Raw genomic sequence first — 18987 nt, forward strand, 5'->3', positions numbered from 1 at the left:
AACACTGCAAATACTCACAAAGCAACCAAATACAGAAATGCGCTGCAAATACTCACAACGCAACCAAATACAGAAACACTGCAAATACTCACAAAGCAACCAAATACAGAAACACACTGCAAATACTCACAAAGCAACCAAATATAGAAACACTGCAAATACTCACAAAGCAGCCAAATACAGAAACACACTGCAAATACTCACAAAGCAACCAAATATAGAAACACTGCAAATACTCACAAAGCAACCAAATATAGAAACACTGCAAATACTCACAAAGCAACCAAATACAGAAACACACTGCAAATACTCACAACGCAACCAAATACAGAAACTTGCAGCCAATACTCACAAAGCAACCAAATATAGAAACACTGCAAATACTCACAAAGCAACCAAATACAGAAACACACTGCAAATACTCACAACACAACCAAATACAGAAACACACTGCAAATACTCACAAAGCAACCAAACACAGAAACACTGCAAATACTCACAAAGCAACCATATTCAGAAACACTGCAAATACTCACAAAGCAACCAAATACAGAAACGCGCTGCAAATGCTTACAATGCAACCAAATACAGAAACACTGCAAATACTCAAAATGCAACAAAATACAGAAATGTGCCGCAAACACTTGCAACGCAACCAAATACAGAAACTTGCAGCCAATACTCACAAAGCAACCAAATACAGAAACACACTGCAAATACTCACAACGCAACCAAATACAGAAACACTGCAAATACTCACAACGCAACCAAATACAGAAACACTGCAAATACTCACAACGCCACCAAATACAGAAACACTGCAAATACTCACAAAGCAACCAAATACAGAAACACACTGAAAATACTCACAAAGCAACCAAATACAGAAACACACTGCAAATACTCACAACGCAACCAAATACAGAAACACACTGCAAATACTCACAAAGCAACCAAATACAGAAACACTGCAAATACTCACAACGCAACCAAATACAGAAACACTGCAAATACTCACAACGCAACCAAATACAGAAACACACTGCAAATACTCACAAAGCAACCAAATATAGAAACACTGCAAATACTCACAAAGCAACCAAATACAGAAACACACTGCAAATACTCACAAAGCAACCAAATATAGAAACACTGCAAATACTCACAAAGCAACCAAATATAGAAACACTGCAAATACTCACAAAGCAACCAAATACAGAAACACACTGCAAATACTCACAACGCAACCAAATACAGAAACTTGCAGCCAATACTCACAAAGCAACCAAATATAGAAACACTGCAAATACTCACAAAGCAACCAAATACAGAAACACACTGCAAATACTCACAACACAACCAAATACAGAAACACACTGCAAATACTCACAAAGCAACCAAACACAGAAACACTGCAAATACTCACAAAGCAACCATATTCAGAAACACTGCAAATACTCACAAAGCAACCAAATACAGAAACGCGCTGCAAATGCTTACAATGCAACCAAATACAGAAACACTGCAAATACTCAAAATGCAACAAAATACAGAAATGTGCCGCAAACACTTGCACACTGCAAATACTCACAAAGCAACCAAATACAGAAACACTGCAAATACTCACAACGCAACCAAATACAGAAACACTGCAAATACTCACAACGCAACCAAATACAGAAACACACTGCAAATACTCACAAAGCAACCAAATACAGAAACACACTGCAAATACTCACAAAGCAACCAAATATAGAAACACTGCAAATACTCACAAAGCAACCAAATATAGAAACACTGCAAATACTCACAAAGCAACCAAATACAGAAACACACTGCAAATACTCACAACGCAACCAAATACAGAAACTTGCAGCCAATACTCACAAAGCAACCAAATATAGAAACACTGCAAATACTCACAAAGCAACCAAATACAGAAACACACTGCAAATACTCACAACACAACCAAATACAGAAACACACTGCAAATACTCACAAAGCAACCAAACACAGAAACACTGCAAATACTCACAAAGCAACCATATTCAGAAACACTGCAAATACTCACAAAGCAACCAAATACAGAAACGCGCTGCAAATGCTTACAATGCAACCAAATACAGAAACACTGCAAATACTCAAAATGCAACAAAATACAGAAATGTGCCGCAAACACTTGCAACGCAACCAAATACAGAAACTTGCAGCCAATACTCACAAAGCAACCAAATACAGAAACACTGCAAATACTCACAACGCAACCAAATACAGAAACACTGCAAATACTCACAACGCAACCAAATACAGAAACACTGCAAATACTCACAAAGCAACCAAATACAGAAACACACTGAAAATACTCACAAAGCAACCAAATACAGAAACACACTGCAAATACTCACAACGCAACCAAATACAGAAACACACTGCAAATACTCACAAAGCAACCAAATACAGAAACACTGCAAATACTCACAATGCAACCAAATACAGAAACACTGCAAATACTCACAACGCAACCAAATACAGAAACACACTGCAAATACTCACAACGCAACCAAATACAGAAACACTGCAAATACTCACAAAGCAGCCAAATACAGAAACACTGCAAATACTCACAAAGCAACCAAATACAGAAACACTGCAAATACTCACAAAGCAACCAAATACAGAAACACTGCAAATACTCACAAAGCAACCAAATACAGAAACACTGCAAATACTCACAAAGCAACCAAATAGAAACACTGCAAATACTCAAAGCAACCAAATACAGAAACACTGCAAATACTCACAAAGCAACCAAATTCAGAAACACATCTTGGTTATGTGAATGTTAGAGAAAACATTAAGGGAATGTTTTCTAAATTTTATCATTTTTGAATCGTTACTTCTGAATGTTCTCTGAACCATCTGAAAAAATGTTTAAAACATTAAGCCTAGTGTCTTAATAAAATGTTTCAGAAAAACATTCCATGAATGACGTGTAAATAATATTTTTGTGCTGATGTTTTGAGAATGTTATTAAGGAACAGATAACTTTGAACAAACGTTACTGGAAGAATGTTTGTTCATAACTTCTGAGAACGTTTCCTTTTAGCTAGGTAAGGGACAGATGCTGTAAAAAGTCAGTAATCATAAATGAGTCTTAATTAAAAAAAAAGCTATAATGTCATAATGTGTATGAATGTAGTCTATAGGGTCTTCATCTCAATTTATAAACAATGGTAGTCTATGAGAGATGTGCATAAGTGTATGACATTGATGGATTCGGTCAGAAGTCTGATCTCTGTCTCCTCTCTTCTCAGTTTCTTTGAATAATTGTAAGAACAAGCCATCAGTCATAAGGCATCAATAATAATGCTGTGAGAAAAGATAGAAGGCTTGTCCCAGAAACTCTGTATGAGTGTGTGTGGCCTCATCGCATCCACATGGTTCGAGTCTGCGCGCGCGCATGTGGTTGCGTGCGAGACTCCAGCGGTGCGCGTGCTCTCAGGGCGTCTGGGGTTTGATGTGTAAAAAACAACCCCGTGGACTTAAATGAGTGTATAAAAGCAGAATCACGCGCAAGCCTTGTAAAAAGTAAAAACACAACATGTGTAGTCACGCATCCCGTTATGGTGACCGGAGGGGGGCTGCGCACGCTCCTCCGTGAGATCTAAAACTCTGTCTGACTTTTTTTAACCCATAAAATTACACGCACAGAGCAGCAGTGGATGCGTGCCAAAAATAAGTGAGGGTCAAAAACAGGCTTACATTAATGCTCATTAGCAGAGGCATAAAAATTTTATTGGAAAACTGACATTAAATGGGCGATAAAGTCTCATTTAGATGTGTTTGACAGCAGGACACATAAGTGTATGAAAGCCACATAAAAAACATGTTTTGATAAATCACAATAACATACAAAGTCATAATTGTGATATTAAAAAGTCAAAATTATAAGATAAGTCGAAATTATGACTTTCTGTGTCATAGTTATGAAAACTTTGAGTTTTAAGTCATAATTTCGACTTTTAGTGTCATAATTATGATTTATAAAACATTTTTTTCTTATGTGGTAGATATACACTTATATCCTACTATTCACTAGGCTAGATGTAGTTAGCAGCCAGTGATACCCAGGTGAAAAAATACTATAGTAATTTATAGTAAATACTATAGTGTTTTTGAACCATACTACAGTAAAGTACTTAATTATTATTGTGGTAATTCTGTAGTTGCTGTGATAATATAACAACTAATAGTAATATAAACAAATTATTTTACCCAATATTGTACTAAGTTTTCTACAACTTTATGGTATATTATACTACAATATACACTACAGTTTACTGTAGTAAAAACTAAAGTATACTACAGTATTTATTATAGTTTATCAGTTCACTATAGTTAATACTACATTATGCTGTAGCATTCATTAACAAAGTGTTGTAAATACTATAATATATACAGTATACTACAATTTACTATAGTATGGTTCAAAAACACTATAGTATTTTTCACACTATGCCAATAATACTAAATAATAATGTCTTAATACGTAACAATTCCCATTGATGCATATTGATTGATTTTGTGCACAAGTGTTAGAACAAAATTAATAAAGTCAAGAGAGAACGGTATTGACCTCCTCCAGATCCTTTGCACAAGGGCTCGTGGGTAATATTACCCGAAAAGCATGTGTGGATGGACTTTGAAAAGCTTCCAGACTGTAAATCATCCAGACACCTTTATCATACTATTTTCAGTGTAGCTTGCATGATTTGGGACGCACTAATTCTGGGCTGTTCCATCTGGCAGTGAGAAGAATTCCTAGTTTGTTTAGTCACAACCACAAGTGTTTAATTTAATTGTGTTTTTTATATGTGTCTGTTAATTACACAACAAATACTCTAATGAGCACACACAGGTGAGCAGCGCTTTGATCGCTTTCAGATTCCCAGGTGAACAAAACAGCATTTCAATAATATACTTAAAGTGCTCTATTTTCGTGCACTAATTTTGTACTTAATATACTAAAAAATTCTTCTTTAGTACTTCTTAAGATCATCTTAAGAACATCTAAGTGTACTCAACTGTGCTATTTGAGACAGCATGAAATATGAACTAAAATGTGCTTTTAATATACTCTGTATTTAAAAAATATATTTAGTTACCACTTGTAGCACACTATGGGTTCAAATGTACTATAAGTAAATACATTTTTTTAAAAACAGAGATAGTATATTAAAAGCACATTTTAGTTCATATTTCATGCTGTCTCAAAATAGCCCAGTTGAGTACACTTAGATGTTCTTAAGAAGTACTAAAGAAGAACTTTTAGTATATTAAGTACAAAATTAGTGCATGAAAATAGAGCACTTTAAGTATATTATAGCAATGTACTTTTTTCACCTAGGTTTTCAGGTCATTTTACTAAGGCAAGCAAGTAAGTTTGAGATCCATGTTTTTTTCCCCCCTGATAGAATGAAATACAACAGCGCCACCTGTAGGTGAATGTGAGAGTTGTCAGGCTTTCCATTGATAGAGTGACATGAACTGAAATGATGATAATATTAAACTTTTAATATTAAACCTTTTTTAGCTTTGCATTACAAATAAACAAAATACATTAGTAAAACAGACATAAAGTAAGCATCAAGAGTAATAAAACATACAAAATACTCCATAGAACAAAATATTTAAGACAAACTAAATTAATTTCTATAAATTAATAACATCTTAACAAAAGCTTTCTATCCAGATTGCATCATGAAAAGGTCTGTTATAAAATTTCTGGTACAAATAGATTCCTGTCATGACAACTCTCTGAGTGTTTGGTCTTGGTGGAATAGATCTGCTACGCTTCTGCTGGTTATTGCTGCTTCTTAATGCTGACAACAATGGAAGCACTTGGGAGAGAACTGTCAGGAGACTTATTTCTTAGCACAAAAGAGGACAGTGGTACAAGAGGATTACCAAATCATTGTTTTAAGTGTGAAAATACAGCAAAAGTAACACAAAAATTCAAAATCAATGGAATAATCAGACCTTCATTTTAAGCTTTCATTTAGTGATGAGGGTTTTTTTTTTGTTAGACAAAGAGCAGGAGAAATACCAAGCGAGTGTCTCAGAGCCAGCAGAAGCTATGAAAAGAGTGACTGTTTATCTCACAGAGTAAGATGCAGCCTGCAGAAATGACATGCATGCACAGCAAAATCCCCAGAGTTAAATCAGCTCTGCTCAGAGTGCATATGATTCCTCTCTAAATAGTGTTAAAGTAACACTGAAGCAGAGTTAAAGTTAATGAGATAATTAAGCAACTAATAAGGCTGTGACTTAAGTCACTTGAAGTTCTTGTGTTTTTTCTTATTTCTTGAGTGATTCTGCTTGTTAACAGCAGGTGTTCATCACTAATGCGCAGTCATTACTATATTAATCGCTTAATTATCTCATTAAATTTAACTCTGCTTCAGTGTTATTTAGAGAGGGGCCATATGTACTCTGAGCAGAGTTGATTTAACTGTGGGATTTTTTTGCTGTGTGGTTGTTGTTCTCACTGGAACTACTACTGTAGCCAAAGCACAATAAAGTCAGTTAGCCATTTCCAAAGCCCATATTTACAAAATATAGATTCTAGGAATCAATACTCTGGTGTCATGAGACCAAATCAATCATTTTGTATCTAACAGCATCCAAAATATTCTGGTGTTGCTAGAGGAGGAGTACAGTGAGAAGTGCCTGGTTCCCACAGTAAAGTTCAGAGGTAGTAAAGCTCTTATATAGGGATGTGTGAGTGCTGAAGGTGTGAGGGAGTTGTGCTTTATCAATGCTGTCATGAATTCCAACACCACTGTGTAATTTGATACACAAACTTGAAACAGAAGATGTTTCCTCATTCCCTGCATTGTTGGGCATTTTTTCAACATGATAATGAGGTGAAAACCCTCCTGTGGACATGTATTGCACTCAATCTTAACACTCTTGAGCACCTGAGACGAGTTGAGCAACACTCCCCATTAAAGATCAGGGCATTTAAGGAGCTCATCATCCAGGACAGATGTGACAATTTGTCATGAACTTGTACACTCCGTGCCAAGAAGGGTCAGAGCAGTATATTCAAAATTATGGAGTGCATACTAAGTGCTATAATATTATACATTTGTTGAATTAAATCTAGGGTGTACTCATTTCTGCACTCCTTATTTTAAACAAAATTGGCTAATTTACTTATTTTATGGCAATTAATGATATATATATCTCAGTTTTTATTATGTTTAAAACATTTTAGTTTTGCCATCTTTCCATGAATTGTATTAGTGATTATAAAGGAAATACATATTTTGTATTTGTTCATAGGGGGTGTACTCATTTATGCTGTATACTGTGTAAGTCACACCCTATAAAGGCATGAAGTGTGTAAGTGCACACTTGTGTGGGTCCGGCCCATCAGATAATATCAGAAATCCTATAGTTTGTGTCTGTGAAATCTCTGAACTCAATGGCTGGTTTATGTTTTCTGTGCCAGTAATTCTAGGGTTGTTTTGAAGAATAGTGAGAACAGTATTGTTTTGTGGGATGTATGGGTTGGGTTAAAAATAGAGCTTTCTTTTCATGAATTCACAGAACACAATGACATCATTAATTTTGGGAAAATGTACAAAACAAATCTGAGCTTTACAATGCTGGGTGTCACATCAGTGTCATGTTTAAGGTTAAGTGTTGCTTGGTGTTGGTGATAATGAAGGAATCACATGCTTGATTATTGTCTAAATCACATTGCAACAGCGACTCGGGTCAATTTGACTTATGACAAATGACAAAACTGACTTTATTAAAGGGTTAGTTCACCCAAAAATGAAAATTATGTCATTTATTATTCTCCCTCATGTCGTTCCACACCCGTGAGACCTTCGTTCATCTTCAGAACACAAATTAAGATATTTTTGATGAAATCCGATGGCTCAGTGAGGCCTGCATAGCCAGCAATGACAAGATCCATTAATGTACTAAAAACATATTTAAATCAGGTCATGTGAGTACAGTGGTTCAATATTAATATTATAAAGTGAAGAATATTTTTGGTGCGCCAAAAAAAACAAAATAACAACTTATTTAGTGATGGCAGATTTCAAAACACTGCTTCAGGAAGCTTCGGAGCGTTATGAATCAGCGTGTCGAATCATGATTCGGAGCGCCAAAGTCACGTGATTTCAGCCGTTGGTGGTTTGACACGCGATCCGAATCATGATTCGACACAAAAGATGTGTGGATTGACATGAGGGTGAGTAATAAATGACAGAATTTTAATTTTTGGGTGAATTAACCCTTTAATAAATGTTCTTCGTTGTAAACAATTCAGAAAAAAGAAAAACAATTTTGTTTCTGAGACACCATTTCGTTCAGTTGGCGTAAGGCTGCAAACATTAATACTAGCCAATAATACTGTAGTCTAATTATGTTTCCACAATCCAATAATGGACAAAATTAGGTCATATCCTACATAAATTCCCTGGTCTCTCTCTCTCTGAAATATATCAGATTATTTCAGCTCTAAACTGCAACTTTGCTCATTTTTTCATCAGATTAATTTATTATATCTATTTATTATTTATATATATTTATTATTATATATTTTTAGGCTTCAGGATTGTTTTGTATAAAGATGATTCTCAACTATGTTATGAAAGATATAATGGAATTAATTGATATGCCATTTTATTTTATGCAATATGTGGGTAAAATAGTCATGCATTTTCCCATTCAATACAATGCATCTATACGCTGTATCTAATTTGCATATTATTGTGTCCTTGGAGCAAAAGAAGTGAAATAATGGGAGTAAAAATTGGCAACATTTTCATAATAATATCTAATAATTAATAGGAATATTTATATATAATTTCTTTCCCTATTCACTTCTTGTATCTCCTAAAATAAACATGATTTTTTGTTGTTTTTGTTTCATACTCTCACGCGCCCCCTAACGGCAGAGCGGCGCAATTACAGAAACGCATGTCCGTAATGACCCTCGGCGGCTCCCGTCCCAGATGAGTGTCAGTCAGTCAATCAGTCAGTGACGGACATCAGAACTGGAGCAGCACCGGATCATGCTTGAGCTCACGGTCTCCTGACAGCTGCACGCGGCTCGGTTCCGGTGTCAGCGTGCGAGATGGATGCTGGCGAGAGGAAGGTAACTCCGTTTGACGATACACGGACGCGACTAACAGCCGCTGGCCTCACATTAGCTTTAGCATTAGCAGCGCTCGCGCGATTAAAGTCCAAAACGGCAAAATGACGGATTGTTATTGTGATCAAACACTCACATGTGTGTGATACGAGCGTTTTATGTGTGTTCGTGTGTGTGTTAGTTGTGTATATCAGAGCTGGCGCGATGCTGAGAGCGAAGCGACGCGTCAAAACAATGACGCCCCTGTTATAATCAATGAAACAAAACTGGATCCATTTCAGTGATTAATCAAATATTTACGAACACGTCGATTGTTATTAAAGCGCAATATTCGCGCAGCGTCTGTGTGAGTATAATCCACTTATTAAAATACCATGGTAATACTAGTAAATATTATGGCTCATGTATACGGAGTCATTTATTACCATGGTATATGTCAAAGTACTATGGTACTTCCAGCACAGTGCTGTAGTGATTATTGACCTGCTTATGAAGATTATTGATCTGTAAATGATTGACACTCATAGAAACAATAACAGACTGTGTTTGGATCAAGTAAACATTCATAAGAACAGATTTGATGTGATTAATAGAGTTTGTTTTCTGTTTATAATAACTGAGGTGATTGATGTTTGTGAGTGATATTACTGTGACTGGGATATTGTGCGTACTATTACATGATTTTGATAGTTTCTGTGATATTACTGTGAGTGATCGTACAGTAACTGATAGTCTAGTGACTGTGATATTACTGTGATCGTACAGTAACTGATAGTATAGTGACTGTGATATTACATGACTGATCGTACAGTCACTTTAATAGTATAGTGACTGATATTACGTGAATGTGATCGTACAGTAACTTTGATAGTAAAGTGACTGATATTACGTGACTGTGATTGTACAGTGACTGTGATATTACTTGACTGATCGTACAGTAACTGACAGTATAGTGACTGATATTACGTGAATGTGATCATACAGTAACATAGTATAGTGACTGATATTATGTGAATGTGATCGTACAGTAACTGATAGTATAGTGACTGATATTACTGTGATCGTACAGTAACTGATAGTATAGTGACTGTGATATTACTGTGATCGTACAGTAACTGATAGTATAGTGACTGTGACATTAAATGACTGATCGTACAGTCACTTTAATAGTATAGTGACTGATATTACGTGAATGTGATCGTACAGTAACTTTGATAGTAAAGTGACTGATATTACGTGACTGTGATTGTACAGTGACTGTGATATTACTTGACTGATCGTACAGTAACTGACAGTATAGTGACTGATATTACGTGAATGTGATCATACAGTAACATAGTATAGTGACTGATATTATGTGAATGTGATCGTACAGTAACTGATAGTATAGTGACTGATATTACTGTGATCGTACAGTAACTGATAGTATAGTGACTGTGATATTACATGACTGATCGTACAGTAACTGACAGTATAGTGACTGATATTACGTGAATGTGATCATACAGTAACATAGTATAGTGATTGATATTATGTGAATGTGATCGTACAGTAACTGATAGTATAGTGACTGATATTACATGACTGATCGTACAGTAACTGACAGTATAGTGACTGATATTACGTGAATGTGATCATACAGTAACATAGTATAGTGACTGATATTACATGACTGTGATTGTACAGTAACTGATAGTATAGTGACTGATATTACATGAATGTGATTGTACAGTAACTGATAGTATAGTGACTGTGATATTACTGTGATCGTTCAGTAACTTTAATAGTAAAGCGACTGTGATATTACATGACTGATAGTACAGTCACTTTGATAGTATAGTGACTGATATTACTTGAATGTGATCGTACAGTAACTGATAGTATAGTGACTGTGATATTACTGTGATCGTTCAGTAACTTTAATAGTAAAGTGACTGATATTACATGACTGATCGTACAGTAACATAGTATAGTGACTTATATTATGTGAATGTGATCGTACTGTAACTGATAGTATAGCGACTGATATTACATGACTGATCGTACAGTAACTGATAGTATAGTGACTGATATTACGTGAATGTGATCATTCAGTAACTTTAATAGTAAAGCGACTGTGATATTACATGACTGATAGTACAGTCACTTTGATAGTATAGTGACTGATATTACTTGAATGTGATCGTACAGTAACTGATAGTATAGTGACTGTGATATTACTGTGATCGTTCAGTAACTTTAATAGTAAATTGACTGATATTACATGACTGATCGTACAGTAACTGATAGTATAGTGACTGTGATATTACTGTGATCGTACAGTAACTGATAGTATAGTGACTGTGATATTACAACTGTGATCGTACAGTAACTGATAGTATAGTGACTGTGATATTACATGACTGATAGTACAGTCACTTTGATAGTAAATTGACTGATATTACATGACTGATCGTACAGTAACTGATAGTATAGTGACTGTGATATTACTGTGATCGTACAGTAACTGATAGTATAGTGACTGATATTACATGACTGATCGTACAGTAACTGATAGTATAGTGAATTATATTACATGACTGTGATCGTACAGTAACTTTGATAATATAGTGACTGTGATTTTATGTGACTGATTGTACAGTAACTGATAGTATAGTGACTGTGATATTACATGACTGTGATCGTACAGTAACTGACAGTATAGTGACTGATATTACATGACTGATCGTACAGTAACTGATAGTATAGTGAATTATATTACATGACTGTGATCGTACAGTAACTTTGATAATATAGTGACTGTGATTTTATGTGACTGATTGTACAGTAACTGATAGTATAGTGACTGTGATATTACATGACTGTGATCGTACAGTAACTGATAGTATAGTGACTGATATTACATGACTGATCGTACAGTAACTGATAGTATAGTGACTGATACTACAAATGTGATATTACATGACTGTGATTGTACAGTAACTTTGATAGTATAGTGACTGTGATATTACTGTGATCATACAGTAACTTTGATAGTATAGTGACTGATATTACGTGAATGTGATCGTACAGTAACGTTGATAGTATAGTGACTGATATTACTGTGATCATACAGTAACTTTGATATTACATGAATGTGATAGTACAGTAACTTTGATAGTATAGTGACTGATATTACGTGAATGTGATCGTACAGTAACTTTGATAGTATAGTGACTGATATTACTGTGATCGTACAGTAACTGATAGTATAGTGACTGATACTACAACTGTGATATTACATGACTGTGATCGTACAGTAACTTTGATAGTATAGTGACTGTGATATTACTGTGATCATACAGTAACTTTGATATTACATGAATGTGATCGTACAGTAACTTTGATAGTATAGTGACTGTGATATTACTGTGATCATACAGTAACTTTGATATTACATGAATGTGATCGTACAGTAACTTTGATATTACATGAATGTGATCATACAGTAACTGATAGTATAGTGACTGTGATATTACTGTGATCGTACAGTAACTGATAGTATAGTGACTGATACTACAACTGTGATATTACATGACTGTGATCGTACAGTAACTTTGATAGTATAGTGACTGTGATATTACTGTGATCATACAGTAACTTTGATATTACATGAATGTGATAGTACAGTGATAGTGATAGTGTGATAGTGCAGTAACTGTGAGTTTGGGTTCTTACTGATCATTTAGTCTGGATTGAAGTCTCATGTCATGTGTTTGGTGTGTGTGTGTGTGTGTGTGTGTGTGTGTGTGTGTGTGTGTGTTGCTGGTTTCTGCAGGCATCTGATCCATCAGGTTTTTCTGCATTGATCACATTCCTCGCGTGTCTGTGATGTTTTTGTCTGTCGTCAGATCAGTTTCTGTGTGTTTCTCCTTGTGTTCCTGTTCAGTTCTGTCCTATCAGAGCTTCTCATGTCAGTGAACTGTATCCGTGTGTTTGTGTTCTCAGAACAATGATGTTGTGTCCTGTTTGAGATTGACCCACACTTTCTCAGAAGTGTCAGTCCAGGTCCAAAAGTAGAAGTTTTTAATTTTCCTATTATTTGAATTAATGTATTTGTATTGCAAAACCTCTCGGTTTTTATTGTTATTTTAATTGGGTTATATTGGACTTAAGTGCATTGTAATGATGAAGATCCACTATGGAAATCGAGTTTGAGTCTCAATCCTAAAAACATCTTTACAACCAAAATACATACAGATCATAAAGTCATATCACCTTTATTTCTATAGCGCTTTATACAGTACTGAGTAATAAATGGGTAAATAACAGAATCAATGATGCAAACTTTATCAAACTTTACGTAAAAAGAATATAGTATCATTATAGAAAGCATTATAAGTTAAAAAATGGTGAGATGGAGTGACCCAAAATGATTCTTTCTGAATGATTCCATCTGTAGTCCCTCGGCCTGCCTGTCTGTCTCTCTTTTGTCTTTCTTCAGCACAAAACCCCTCTGTTTTCTACACACAGTCTTGAAACAGAAATGCTGAAAAGACAAAAGCGCCCTCCTCGCCCTCATTAGTTCAGCCCACATTGAGCAGACCACCGGCTCACGTTCATCCGTACTGGATCCGCTGCAGATCTCCTGCCGTTCGTGTGTTTCTTTATTAAAGTTTTAGGTTAATTTGATGTATTCATACACACCATACTCAAACACATTTTCCCATGTTTAAAGGGATAGACTGATCGTTCCAAGCCTGTGTGATTTTCTTCTACAAAAGAAATGTTTTGTAGGCTCAGAACGGCAGTAAATGATGCCAGAATGATCATTTGTGAATGAATTATCTCTGTGACTCTCACTTTAGAGTGTGTATTGTTAGTGTACTCTAATCTGTCCATACGTACTTCTTGTGTAATTATCTTAACGACAGCCGGCATCCTCACTTTAATCCCTGAGGATTATGTCACTAGTCTTGATCACATACATTTTATCTTTTCAGGAAACACATCTTTGCAGGATATTAATGTTTTGTAGTCGCGATAGGATGGTGTACATTTGGAGATGTGATTAGCAGCATGAACTGATGTTATTGTCAGAGATCTGATTGGACGAGAGAGCAGATGATGTAGATCTGCTCAGCTGTGTGTGATGTCACAATCGGAAGAGTGCACAAAGCTCCGCCCACCACCTACAGACGAACAATTGCTGCTATATACTATAACACACACTCCATTCACTCACGTACACACACACACACAGCATCAGATGTGTCTTTGTTTCTGATCAGAATGACTGTGTTTAATCAGGGAATCAGCATGTTGTTATTATTATTATTATATTTGTATATCTTTTCCATTCCATTATTATTATTATTATTTGGTTCTGTGCTTTATTTTCCCGTGATTTTGTGTTGTTTGATAATGTTGTGAAGAGGAAGTACAGCGTGTGCGTCACGTGACATTCTGCTGTTTAATCATTGACTCTTCCTGCTTCGTGACATGATTATGGGAATGATTTCTCTGCAGGAAGTTCACCTGAGATGTTCAGGAATGTGTGGAATGTGATGACGTCATGGTCACCTGACTCTAGATTCCTTTGGTTGTTTTGTTGTTGTGTCGTGCTGAAACAGAGCTGCCCTGAGGGAATCGTTCTGTCGTTTACTCTCCTGTACGATGTTTTTGATCATTTGATCGGTGACACGTTAAACCGTAAGACATGTGACCGCTGTGCTGGTGTGTGTGTGTGTGCGTGCTGACACCTGGCTCAGAATGCTGTTCTAGCACACTGTGTTTGCTGGTTCTGCAGTTTAAAGATATTGTCTGAATAAAACTCAAATATTAGTACTTTTTTTTTTTTTTTTTAAGTAAAAAATGCTAGTGAATGTTGTGTTTAAATACGTGTGTGTGTGTGTGTGTGTGTGTGTGTTTCAGGATGTGAAGCTCTCTGCTGAAGTGGAACCGTTTATCCCTCAGAAGAAAGGTGTTGATGCTTCATTATTACCCATGAGTCTGTGCGGTGAGGGCGGAGCTGAGCCCACACAAATCCCCTCCTACCTGATCACCTGCTACCCCTTCGTACAGGAGAATCAGAGCAACAGGTACACACACACACAATTACATGCACACACAAACGCACACACACTCTCTCACACACACACACATGCATACGCACACTAACGGACACACACTCTCACACACACACACACACACACACAATTACATACACACAGAAACGCGCACACACTCTTACACACACAAATGGGCACATGCTCTCACACACTAAAATGCACTCACTCACACACACACACACACACACACACTCTCTCCCACACACACACACTCTCTCCCACACACACACACACACTCTCTCTCCCACACACACATGCTCACACACTCTTTCAAACTCACACACATTCTCACACACACACACACTCTTACAAACACACACACACTCGCACATGCACACACACACACTCACACACACACACACTCACAATTACATACACACAGAAACGCTCACACACACACACACATGCATACACACATAAATGGGCACACACTCTCTCTTACACACAAACACTCACACACACACACATTCACTCGTTCACGCACACTCTCTCTCTTGCACACACACACACACACACTCTCACGCACACATTCTCTCACACACATTCTCACACACACACACACACACACACACACACTCTCTCTCTCTCACAGACTTGTTTGACTATATCAGTGAGCTCATCTCATAGACCTCCACTGTTTTTCTAACCTGACCTCTGACCCTAAACCCTCACATAAACCTGTGTAAAACATTAGATTTAAATAGAAACATGATTTGGTCGATTTATAAGTGTATTTATAGATATGTATGTGTGTGTGTGTTTGTGTGTGTGATATCGCCTCCATTCCCAATGGACCCTGCTTGTTTTCCTTCCTGTTCACTTTGAATTGGAGGAAGTGCACACTTTGTGCCACTGTGTGTGTGTGTGTGTGTGTGTGTGTGTCACAGCTGAAGTGTCTTTTCTGTGTCACCAACATGTAACATGTTGTGTTTTAGAGAGATGTTGAAACCCAGACATCTTTGTTGTGTAGTTATGCAGCACATTGGTCAGTTAACTGTTGTTTTAATTGTACTTTATAAATATACCGCCTTTTTTTGCCTGTCTGCAGTCGGCAGCTGCCCATGTACAGCGGAGATCAGCGCTGGCAGCAGCTCAACCCGAGCCCCGGCGGGCCGTACCTGGCGTACCCCATCCTGTCGTCCCCTCAGCCGCCCGTCACCAGCGATTACGCCGCGTACTATCACGCCATCATGCCCACGCCCTGCCCTCCTGTCATGGGCTTCTACCAGCCCTTCCCGGCGCCGTACACGGGGCCCCTGCAGGCCGGAGTGCTGAACCCCGTATCCGACTGCAGCGAGAGGCCGCCGCAGGGCCAGACGCAGAGAGGAAGAGGCGTCTCACGAACCCCCATACTGCACAAGGTACGAGACGAGTCCTGAACCCACACGCTCAAGATGGCCTGTACATTTCAGACTAACGCTGATGTGTCGTTTACATCACTCACAGCAGCCGATGGTTCAGCCAATGAGAGCCAAGCGTCCTGTGATGCGGAGCGTGGCGGTACAGAAGGAGGTGTGTGCGGCCGGGCCTGATGGGAGGTCTAAGACGGTGCTGCTGGTGGATGCAGCACAGCAGACAGGTACTGAGCTGACCTTTGACCTTTAGTCCTGAACTAGTCATACTTGAACCCTGAACATCATGTGCTGTGTGTGTTTTCAGATTTCCCCGGCGAGGCGTCCGGAGGGGCGGTCAGATGTGCGTCGGATCAGGCGAGTCCTCAGCTGTGGAAGAATAAAGCTCGACGCAGGCGCACGTCGCAGCAGGAGTCGTCCAGCGAGCAGGGAGCCAGCGAGGCTGACATCGACAGCGACAGCGGCTACTGCAGCCCCAAACACAACCAGGGAGCTGCCAACACCTCCACCAATCAACACACGCCCGTGGCGGTACGTTCAGATTGTTCAGATCGAGGGTTGTTATGGTTGCTGTTTTCTCATCTGTTTGTATGTGTTTGTTTGCAGGCTGTGGACGCTGGCGTCATGACAGGTAAGATCTCTCACTCTCTCACCTGAACACTCATGAGCGACCGTAACATGATCAACATCTATCTATCTATCTATCTATCTAATCTATCTATCTCATAGTAACCACCCAGAACACCCTAGCAACTGCATAGCAACCACCCAGAACACCATGGCAACAGCATAGCAACCACACAGAACACCCTAGCAACCACATAGCAACACCTTAGCAACCACCTTGAGTACCCTAGTAACCGCATAGCAACACCCTAGCAACCAACCAGAATACCTTAGCAACCACATAGCAACACCCTAGCAACTGCATAGCAGCACCCTAGCAACCACCTCAAGTACCCTAGCAACCGCATAGCAACACCCTATTAACCAACCAGAATACCTTAGCAACTGCATAGCAACACCCTAGCAACCACCCCAAGTACCCTAGCAACCACCTGAGTACCTTAGCAACCGCATAGCAACACCTTAGCAACCACCCAGAGTACCTTAGGAACCGCATAGCAACACCCCAGCAACCACCCCAAGTACCTTAGCAACCACATAGCAAAAACCTAGCAACCATATAAAACCATTGCAACCATCTTGAGTACCCTTACTTAATCTAACTACTTTTTAGTTAACTACTTTTTAGTTAACTACTAATCTAACTACTAATTACTTACTAAAAAGCGTCTGCCAAATGAATAAATGTAATCTATCTACACCCTAGTAACCAACCAGAATACCTTAGCAACCACTCAGAGTACCCTAGCAACCACTTAGCAACACCTTAGCAACCACCCCGAGTACCTTAGCAACCGCATAGCAACATCTTAGCAACCACCCCTAGTACCTTAGCAACCGCATAGCAAAACCTTAGCAACTACCCCTAGTACCTTAGCAACCGCAAAGCAACACCTTCGCAACAACCTCAAGTACCCTAGCAACCGCATAGCAACACCTTTGCAACCATATAAAACCATTGCAACCACCTTGAATACCTATCTATCTAGATAGATAGATAGATAGATAGAACTACTTAACTAAAACTTAAACTTTCAAACTGAAAGCATTCCAACGTCAAGCTTTTAAAACTACTTCAAACTTTCTGGCTAGGCTTTTTCAAGCCAACTTAAAGTGTGTCTACAAACTTTACTCATCTAGTATCGTAACATGATCAAGGTCCTTGTGTTTGGTCAGTTCATGCCAAGAACCATAACTGTGACCATAAAGATTATAATTGCAATAATTGTTCAAACTTTAAGAGAAAATAACAATAACAGAGAAATTACATCATTGGAATCGCTTTCAGAGCCATTTTTATTTTTCAGCTGATGAATGAAATCATTGACAGCCAATCAGAATCCATCCAGGATTTTATTGTTATCATCATAATTGTCATTATAGTTATTGTTATAAGTATTGTTATTATCATAGTTATCGTAGTATAGTTGTTATCATTATAGCTATAGTTATTGTTATAATTATCATTATCATAATAGTTATTTTATTTGACATTATAGTAAGCATCATTATAGTTTTCATTGTAGTTATATTGTTATAGTTATTGTTCTTGGGGTAAACTGGCCTTTAAAAGCGTGTGTGTGTGTGTGTGTGTGTGTGTGTGTTCCAGCGGTCAGCTGGGGGAATGTTTCCTCACAGAAGCCGTGGACGGACAGGAACACACCGTTCCACAGAGGCAGCAGAACACCTGAGCAGAGGAGCTACACACAGGTACGTCTCG

At 37.9% G+C, this 18987-nt stretch overlaps 1 protein-coding gene across 6 annotated transcripts in view; it reads left to right on the forward strand.

Annotated features, from left to right (window-relative positions):
- The window catches only part of secisbp2l (SECIS binding protein 2-like), a 44463-nt gene that overhangs the window by 12538 nt on the left and 12938 nt on the right, over positions 1-18987 (forward strand). For 2 of the 6 annotated variants that reach the window (XM_048167959.1, XM_048167958.1), the window contains 6 exons: positions 15092-15258; positions 16337-16649; positions 16735-16867; positions 16948-17171; positions 17247-17271; positions 18877-18977. In XM_048167959.1, coding sequence (XP_048023916.1) covers positions 15164-15258; positions 16337-16649; positions 16735-16867; positions 16948-17171; positions 17247-17271; positions 18877-18977 — 891 coding nt within the window. In that variant the 5' untranslated portion in view covers positions 15092-15163. Of the gene's footprint in view, positions 1-9014; positions 9182-15091; positions 15259-16336; positions 16650-16734; positions 16868-16947; positions 17172-17246; positions 17272-18876; positions 18978-18987 lie in introns of those variants that run through there. The other 4 variants (XM_048167955.1, XM_048167956.1, XM_048167957.1 and 1 more) reach the window with 4 other exon arrangements.

This window comes from Megalobrama amblycephala, linkage group LG19 (assembly GCF_018812025.1).
Source record: "Megalobrama amblycephala isolate DHTTF-2021 linkage group LG19, ASM1881202v1, whole genome shotgun sequence".
In the NCBI taxonomy this organism is placed as follows: domain Eukaryota; kingdom Metazoa; phylum Chordata; class Actinopteri; order Cypriniformes; family Xenocyprididae; genus Megalobrama; species Megalobrama amblycephala.